General features: G+C 24.6%; 2 protein-coding genes across 2 annotated transcripts; both read right to left on the bottom strand.

The window, feature by feature from the left end:
• Positions 1-205: 205 nt before the first annotated feature.
• Phum_PHUM064490 (uncharacterized protein) lies at positions 206-2383 on the bottom strand (the record flags this gene model as incomplete). The annotated part of the gene is made up of 4 exons (XM_002423466.1): positions 206-1368; positions 1450-1862; positions 2016-2137; positions 2246-2383. The coding sequence occupies 4 exons, from the start codon at positions 2381-2383 to the stop codon at positions 206-208; spliced, it is 1836 nt and encodes a 611-aa protein (XP_002423511.1).
• Positions 2384-5302: 2919 nt separating this feature from the next.
• On the bottom strand, positions 5303-7846 carry Phum_PHUM064480 (low-density lipoprotein receptor, putative; the record flags this gene model as incomplete). The annotated part of the gene is made up of 7 exons (XM_002423465.1): positions 5303-5358; positions 6038-6058; positions 6149-6448; positions 6543-6611; positions 6968-7130; positions 7202-7408; positions 7586-7846. 7 exons carry the CDS (start codon positions 7844-7846, stop codon positions 5303-5305), a joined length of 1077 nt encoding a protein of 358 aa, XP_002423510.1.
• Between the last annotated feature and the right edge of the window lie 2364 nt (positions 7847-10210).

Genomic DNA, 10210 nt, shown 5'->3' with positions numbered 1-10210 from the left:
TTTTTTTTTTTTTTTTTGGGCACGCTGTCGTTTGTATTCGATTTAAATATAAAAATAAATTTTTGTTTTAATCGTGTTAGGAATTTGTATTTTTTTTTTTGGCTTTTAATATTTGGCTCAATTGTTAAGGCACACATGAGAAAATTGGAAAATTTTTTTGCGTCGAGTTGATGACGTGGAAATTTTTTTTATTAACAATAAATAATTATTGTTTAACGCAATAACAGTAACGTTTGAGAGAAGCTGAATTAACGCATTTGGAAGTTTTGTAAATGCTGTCCAACCTTTTGGGAGATTCTAAAAATTCGTAATGTGATTTTTCCCCATTTAAATTAAAAAACATTTTAACGGTGGATTCGAATTTCGTTCGTCCGGGATTCAATTCGACGATAATAACGAATATTCTCGAAACGAAATCAATTTTCAAACGGTTAATATTATCGTTTTCATCGTCGTCGTTATCATTCAAATCGATGACTTCTTGCGCTCTGTAAATTTTTAAAAAGGTCCAACGGGAACACAAACCCTTTTTAACTTTTTCCATTTTAATTAATTCATTCGTTTTGTTAACAACGAAATTGTACATGATATCGCTTGCATCGATCACTGCTTTTTCCCTAACCGGTAAATTTCGAAATTCCGAACACATACACCAATTTTCATCTATGCATGCATCTTTGCAAGTTCTTTCCAAAGGTTGTACTTCTAGCAAACCGGTTGATTTCGGACAGGACAACGATTTGGGTTTTTCAGCAGTTGTTTCATTATTCGACGAATAATAATACGTTTCGTTACGATTTTCGTTTTGCGTGACGAAATTTAAAAGATTTTTAATGGTGACGTAAACGTCGTAGGGAGATGTCAACCTGTTTTGATTTACTTGTAAATTATTATATTTTTCCGGATATTTATCTTGAAACCATTTCGGAAGCCATATAAACATGAAAGGTAATCTTTCTTCCATGTAACCGATAAACGTTTCTCTTATATTTCCAAATCTTATTCCGTGATCGCTTAAAATTAATATTAGCGAATTCTCATAGACGCCGAGTTGTGAAATATCACTTAAAAATTTATAAACGCTGTTGTCCAAAGCTTTCGGTGCATTCAAATCATTGTGTCCTAAACTGTTCGTCCATAGTAAACTAAAATGATTGTGATTATTGAAAACTTTAAAAAAATTTTTAGCGTAGTCTAATATGTGATCTATGACGAGTATGGGTCCCGTGCATACCGGAAGTCCATTTAATACTTTTAAAGGTAACAAATGATGAGCTGCTAACATAAAAGGTCTCATGTAATAATCCGTTGGTTTTTCAACGAAACCCGTTCTCATGAAATTAAACGTTGATATTGTTGGAGTATCTTCTGCGTAAAGAGTCACGTATCCGCTTCGTTAAATCTTTCCATATATTGGACATCGTCATTTTTTCGTGCTGTTTCTCACACGATTTAAATTTTTCATCGATTCTCGGCTGAGAATAGCCATTAAATTTGGAAATGTATTTTCCCCTATTTTATTGTAGCCATTCAATTGTATCCAATTTTTATCCCGGAGATATTTTAACGTTTTCGGCATTATCCTTTTCAAATTAATTCTCGATACGGAATCGATTCCTAAAATAATTACGTTGAGTCTGTCGTCATCATCATTATCGGTAGAATCGAAATTTTCCGAACGTGATTTTTTATTTTTAATTTTTTCGTCAGCCGATGGTAACATGGGTACTACCGAATGCACATTTTTATAAAATTCTTTCCCCGTTTTTTTTCCTTTTTGGTAACTTAAACATTTAACAAAAATAAATTCTGCATCGTTTGGTAAGATGATTTCATTTGTAAAATTTTCACATTTCGATGCGCTAAAAACAAACAAACAAACGCACGTTAAAAAATTTTATTTATCTTTAGGAAAAATAATTATAATTATCAAATCTTAGAAAAAAAAAAAAATTTTAACGGTTTTTACATGCGAGGAAAATCGTAGTTCGTTTTTAAATAAAAAAAATACTTACTGATATACATTATCAGCGCTTATATTATATTTGTTAGGATTTTGTTCTGTTCTTGTTATCAAACTATAACAACATTGTATAAAATTATTTATTAAATTTATTTTATATTTTTTTAAATATTTCTGGAAAAAAAAAAAAAGCAAAAATTAGAAATTAGAATTTTTTATTTTGTATGCGTATACAAACAATATTTGCGTTTTTTTTTTTTTTTAAATTATTAATGATATAACCTTATGAATTTTTAAGACGTTTGTCGTATTTTCCAATTGATCGATATAAGTTAATGGTGGAAGGTGTGAGCAAACAAGATTTTGAGGTTTTGTTATATATTTTAAAACGGATGGATCCCACGGATCGGGATCTAACATTTTACATTTAGAATTTTTCATTGCATATTTTGTTTTAATTAAATTTGACGACATTTCTAAAAAATTATACATAAAAAAATTTAAATTCTATTTAAATTAATAATTTAAAATCTCGAGAAATGTTTTTAAATTTAAATTTTAATACCTTCATCGATTTCATGTTGTACATCATCATTTGTCAAAACAAATAATTTTCCTAATTTTATTTCGTTTGTTTCATTATTATTATTATTATTATAATGGGAATAGTAAAAAGTTAATAATCCGGCAAAACAAACGATAAAAATAAGTAATCGAAGATTACCTTTCAGGTTCATTGCGATAAAACAACATTTCCCTTTTTTTTTTTTTTAATAATATTTCTTTGGTCGCGTTTTGAACTGTAAAAACAAAAAAAATTCAAAATTAATTAATTGAGTTTTGTTTATTTTTAAATTAAACAATTAATTTTTATAAAAAAACGCACACTTTAGTTAAATTTATTTTAAAATAAATAAAACAACAACAACCACAACAACAACGAATTCACGTGTTTCAATTTATTCTGTAAACGAAGTAAAATTTTTACATTTGTATATTCATGTTTAGAATTAATTATTATTATTATATTTATCGACGCGAAACTTTATAAACAAACAACAACAACAACAACAACAATTTTGCACTTTTTTACAAACAACAACAACAATTTTGCACTTTTTTACAAACAACAACAACAACAACAACCAATTTAAAAACTTTTTTTTTAGTATCAACTTCGCAAATTACGTGCAAATTGTGTATACTTAAAAAAAAAAAAAACAATTAAAAATAAATTACCGACGTGGCTGCTTTGATAGGTACTCTTATATGCACTTATGTAATTTAATATTAAATCATTTCATTAAGTGAATTTTTTAAGTAAAAAAAACCTTGAATTTTAATGAAATCTTGATAGGAAATAAATAAATAGAAATAGAAATAATAATAATAATTATGTTTTTTTTTCATTTATTCTTTCCCCCCTTAAAATTAGTTAGTGCAAGATTTTTTTTTTGTTTTAAATACAGGAAAATGTCCTTCGGATAAAACATTATCATTTTGTATATTAACGTTTCCGTTTGATATAAGAAATTTTTTTTTTTTAAAATTATTATTATTATTATTATTATTATTATTATCAGCATCGTTGTTGTTGTTGTTGCGTGTCATTTTTGATTACCCGTACGTTTTAAAAAAAAAAAAAAAAATAGAAAAACAATAAAAATGAGAAAAAAAAATTTACGCGTTAAAAATTAAACAAAAATTCAAAATCTCATTAGTAAAATTTAATTATTATTATTATTATTATTATTATTATTATTTTTATTATTTTTAACGTAATCGATTTAGTTAATTTTAGACAAAAAAAAAATAATAATAATAATACTAAAGTTGTTTGTTGATTACATAAAATATTTTCGAAAATAAAAATTAATTTTTTTTAACAAATTTCGTTTTTAAATTTATAATGATGATGATAATATTTTTCGTTAATTTGTTATTATAATAATGATGATGATGATGACGTCATTTTAAATCACATCATAACAAATATTTTGTTTAAAATTTACGTTAATAATATTAATAATAATTAAAAATAATGTATTAATTAAGGTTTTAGACAAAAATTTTCTTTTTTCTTTTTTCGTTTTTATTTATAATAAATAAATTTTTTTTTTTTTTTTTGTAAATTTTAAGTCGATGAAAGATTTAGTAAAAACAAACAACAAACAAACAAACAAACAAAGAAAATTTTAATTAAATATCATTATTTTCAATCATGTTCTTGAAATTTTTTACGCCATTTTAATTTCGTTGGTAAAAAAAAAAAAAAAAAAAAAAAAATACATTTAAAGGTCGTTAAAAAAATTTTTTTTTTTGTTATGAAAACTCATTTTTATTGTTATGAAAAAAACTCATTTCTTAACTTTTTTTTTTTTTTTTTAAAAAAATTTCGAGCCTTAAAATTTTATTTTTAAATTTTTTAAAACGCATAAATTCATTTTAAAAAAAATAATTAATTATCATCATCGCATTTACTTTTACGTTAATTAACAATAATAACAATAATAATAATAATAATAATAATAATAAAAATAATAATATGCCAAACAAACAAAACATAAATTTAAACATAAAAATTTAATAAATAAATAAAAATTTAACTTACCCAAAATATTAAATAAGAATAGAAGTTAATAAATGTAAATCGCTTTATTTGGCGTCATGACGTAAAAATTAAAAAATTATATTGTTTATTACGATCGCCGACGATAATAAATAAATAAATTATTTATTTATTTATTTAAACAATACACTTTTATTTAAACAATTTGTTTAAAATTTTTAGTTTTATCTTACCCTGTAATGTAAAACACAAAATTTTCGCACACACGACAACAACGAATTTCACTTGATAAATTAAATATTTTATTATTATTATTATAAATAATTTTTTTTACATTATTTAAAAACAAAATAACAAAAACAACAACAACAACGACAACAAAAATCATCGACGATGTTTAAATAAGAGAATCTTTTTTTTGTTAAGGGAATGGAAAAACGAGGTCGAGATGAAAGCAGTATCGACTTGACAAGCGCTCTGAGTTTTTTTTTTTTAAAAAAATCCTCCGTTACGATTCCCCTCTACATCTTCCAACAAACGCATCTCGTGAAAATCGTTTTTCCTTTTTCCCCCTACTCCCCTTCCCCCCGGATCAGAGAGATCTTTCTCTTTTTATTATTTAGTGATTTCGTATAAAACAGAAATTTTATTATTATTGTTTTTATATATCGTGTTAAAAATTTAAATTTAAATAATTTTCCATTTATTTGTTTATAACATCGATCGATGATTGGAAAATGTCGGAAAATTATAAAATTAAATTGTTACGATTAAAATTTCGAAAATAATTCTTTAAAAGAAAAACCAATTTGAAAATCGTATCGAACTTAATTTTTAAAATCCACGTTTTAAAATTCTCACGGTTGTTGTTGCTGTTGTCGTGGTTGTTGTTGTTGTAATTGATTAAATTTGATTGGGAGACAAGAAAAAAAGAAAATTCGTACTTGGAAACGAAATTTCAAAGATCAAAAACAATATAAATACCCCAAAAAAAAAAAAAAGAAAAATCGATGGGGAGACCAACGAAAAAATTTTATTTAAAAAAAAAAATTTATATATATTAAATCGCTAACATTAAATTATTATTATTATTATTAATATTACATCCCTATTCCAGGAGGATATTTTGACATTTATAAATTTTTATTTTAAGAAATTTCTCTCTCTCTCTCTCTCTGTGTGTGTGTTCGTGACGTATAATTTAACAAACTCATATTAAATTTAAGAAAGAAAGAAATGAATTTTTGAAAATTTGATTAAATTTTATTTTAATAATGATAATAATAAATAAAATTTTGGGAAAACGCGATTGTTATAATAATTACATAATCTATTAAAAATAATAATAATAATAATTTATTTATTTATTTTTATAGATATTCGAAACTAAATAAAAAAAAAAAAATTTTTCATTTAATATTAAAATAAATTAACGATCGTGTTTGTTGCGTTTTTGTTTTTGTTTTCCAATTATTATTATTATTATTTATTTTAATTGTTTTTACTTCGAGATATTTTCGGACAACCTGAAAAAAAACAAAAAAAAATTTTTTAATTAAATAAAAATTTATATAAATAAATAAATAATAAATTATTAAAAAAAAAAAATTGCGTACGACAAACGGAACATTGTGATTCGTCACTGTTATCTCCGCAACCGTCTCTTCCAGAACAAAGTATGGCCGTTGATCTACATCTTCCATTTTCACATTTCATAGGGCAATAATTATCATTATTATTATTAATTAAATTAATTGTTTTTTTTTCGCTGTTGTAATAATTCCTGTTGAAATTATCCGATCTGCACAATTCTGGAGATTCGTCCGTTCCATCCGCGCATTTGGGTATCGCGTTACAAAATTCGTATTTTGGTAAACATTGTCCGTTTCCGCACTGGAACGTATTTTCCGGACAATCTGAAAATTTTCCCCATCGTTAAAATTAAATATCATTCGAAACAATAATAATAATAATTATTTATTAGTTACAATAACGATCGATCACCCTTACTTTTTGATTCTTTTCTATGTTCCGCCATGCAAAATTTTTCATCTTCTCCATTCGGACAATTTTTTTTACCTGGAAGTATTATTATTATTATTATTATTATTATTTACAATTTATTTATTTTAAAACAAAACAGTAATAAATGATGATTTAATGTTTTCTTTTGTTTTTAATTTTTCATGGTGTCGTTACATTCTGTTACGCTAAATCACGTTAACTTTTTTTTTTTTTTATATTTTTATCGGTTGTAATAACAATTTACGTCTTGAATATTATTATTAATTTAATAATAACTCGAATTGTTATTGTTTTATTACGTAATTAATTTTTGTATCGTCATTAATTATTCGTAACAACAAAAAAAAATTTTTTTTCAATGTTAAAATTATATTTAAAAAAAAAAAATTAATGATAGGTTTTTTTACTACCATCGCACAAAACAGCTAATGAAACACATGTTCCATTGAATGAACATTGAAAAGAATAAGAAGGACAAACAGGTCCTTGACATTGTTCATCACTTCCGTCAGGACAATCATTTCTTCCATCGCAAACAAAAAACCAACTTATACACAAACCGGAACTTCGACACTAAAAAATTATTTTAATTATTTCAATATGGTATTTTAGAGAAAACAAATTATTATTAAAATGATTCGTACCTGAAAGGTTTCTGGAGCACAACCCGTATTATCCTTGTCGCATAAATTAGTTCCGTTATTTTTTACGACACAATCGCAAATACCATTAATACACTTTGACTCGGTATCTTCTCTTTGGCACTGAGAATCAAAAGTACATGGAAAGCCTAAACTGATTGAATCAACATCACGCCAAATGTTTTCTTGGTTTCCTGTAATTTTAAATTTCTATCTCTGTAAAACTATCATTATAATAATTTGTTTCGAAAGGGAAAAAAAATAAAAACCATTTTCATTTCCGTCTTTTCTATAATTAGATCCGGTAGCTGTTGTCGAACCGTTTTCGAATTCTTCATCATCATCATCAACAGCATCAAATTCTTCTTCATCACCACCACCACTCACGGGTACCATTGTTTCGATTGTTGTCGTCGTCATTTGAGTTTGTTCTTCAACTTGTCCTCCTCCTTCGGTCGCGGTAACACTTTCGAAATTTTCTATATGTTCTTTTTGATGTTGGAAAGGATCGGAAAAAGATTCGCCATTTTCCGATGGATTTTTAACGTTCCAATTATCATCGTTTGATTCTTCATTTTTCAAACCATCATTTTTTTCCGTTATTTCTTCTTCATTCGTCATCGATTCTTCGCTCGTATTTTTCACCATCTCATCTTTTTCCCCATCGTTTTCTGATTGATTGGAATCGTGACAAAGTCCTTAAAAAAAAAAAAAGAAAGTAATAAATTTTTTTTTTTGGCAAAAAATATCAGTTTAACTATAACTTACCCTCTTGACCTTTGCATTCGCATTTACCAAACAAACTTTGAATAATAAAATTACAACGTAAATTTTTATTCCACATTTGACAATGTTCATCGCTATAACAAACACTTCCAAGTTTTGCAGCTGGAGAAAAAAAAACAATTCGTACGTTATTAAAAAAAAAATTTTTATTTCTTATTAATAATAGTAATAATAATAGGTATCTTACGTCCTAAACACGTGTGTTTTCTAAAACGTATAAAACCATTCGAACAATGACAAAAACCATTTTTACAAGAACTGTTAGCTACCCTTAAAGAACATTGATCATCGATTAGACATTCTTGATCCAAAAGTTGTGCTAAAATAATTATTTATTGATTTATCGATTAATAATATGTACATATATATTTTATTAAAATATTAAACGTGAAAATAATTTTTTTTATATTAAATACAAACATTCTAAACATGACGTTGAATTATAATCCGCGTAATAATGTTTACACGTGCAAACTCCTGACAAACAATGGCTGTTGTTAATTTTACAATCTGAATTTTTTGTACATCGACTTCCTAATTCGCTCAACGAAACGGGTATAAAACACGATACCTTAATTAACAAACAAATAATTTATTAACCATTTATTACGTCACTATAGTAATAATAATAATAATCATTTTTGTTTTATGTATATACGAATCTCCAAAGTATTTGATTCATTGTTTAAAACATTAACGTAAACTTTTTTTTTTGTTTAGGATGTTTTAAATAAAATAATAAATTATTAATTTTCAAACGGGATAAATTGTTAAAATGATAATAATAATAATAATACGAATTTTATTCAAAACGGAAAAAAATAAAAAGTTGACAAACATAATTTTTGTCTTTTCTCCGCACCCAATTGTTTTTTTTTTTTTTTTTAAACATAATCACGTCAGTCTAACCTTCGATACATTTTAAATTATGTTTTACTTAAAGTTTTTTGTTATGAATTTTAAATAAATAAATGTGTATGTTGCTGCTTTCACATTCGTCACGATTTATTTATTAATAAATAAATAAATAAAACATAAATTTTTAAGGAAAATCAAAAAATGTTTACCATTTTTTTTTTTTTTTTTTGGTTTTCTTAAAAGAAATTTTACTGAGGGAGTGAAAGGGGAGGGGAGAAGGAGGAAAAGAAACATTTTCGATTATGTTATTAACAGTTATGATAATTATTATTATTATTATTGTTACAAGTCAATTATATTATCATCTTAATAACAATTATAATAATAGGTAGTTTGAAATATTAAAAAGAAAAATGATTATTATTAATATAATTACAAAGTAAACTACTAGAGTGCTACTTTTTTTTATACTTAATTAATAATAATAATAATAATAATAATAATAATGTGAAACGTATAAAGGGTGGGGGTAAAAAGTAAAAAAAAGAAATTTTTTTTAAATATTAACGGTGGAAAAAAATGTTTAAAAAAAAAAAATTTGCTGGAATTTAAAGTAATAAATTATGTTGAGAATAGGTAGAGACAAGGTATATATAAATTGTATCAAGAGGGTCAAACAATTTTGGTTGTTGTTGTTGTTGTTGTACGGTTTATCATAAATATAAACAAGGGCAAATCTTAAGGCTCTTAAAATTCTTTTTAAGTTTTGTTTTTTTATCAAAACTTTTTATCTTGAAGTGTAAGAAAGTTAAAAACTCTTTTTTTTTTTTTTTTTTAAAGAAAATAAAAATTAAAAACTTGCATCCGAAAAAAAAAACAATTCTTTTTTTTTGTTGTTGTAAAGGTTAAAAGTCCATCGCTTTGTAGTGAAAAGATACGTGGATACAGTTTTTCATTCATTAAAAAAAATATTTACCGTAATATGACTAAATAAATCTTTTTTTTCCTTACGCCCCTCTTCGTACCTTATAAATTTTCACCCCCCGCCCCACCCTATTACCCCTCTTGTCCTCCCTTCCTCCCTCTTCCCTTGTAGCAAATATTAAAAACTTATTGTTTTCAAATAAAAAAAAAAAAAATTTCTCATGAATTCAAAACGATAAAAATAATAAAAATAATACAATTTATTAATCAATAATCAATAATAATAATAATAATAAATTTTAAATTATAAAAAAATCGTATATAAATAATAAATATAATTATTAACTTACCCAAAATAAAATAAATAATTGTAATAAAAATTTATCGGACATTTTTTATTAATAAAATCGATGAATATTTAAAAAAAATTATATATAATCGATC

Source organism: Pediculus humanus, genomic scaffold, assembly GCF_000006295.1.
Source record: "Pediculus humanus corporis 1103172107412 genomic scaffold, whole genome shotgun sequence".
NCBI classification, from domain to species: domain Eukaryota; kingdom Metazoa; phylum Arthropoda; class Insecta; order Psocodea; family Pediculidae; genus Pediculus; species Pediculus humanus.
This window is presented reverse-complemented; position numbering and strand designations above follow the sequence as displayed.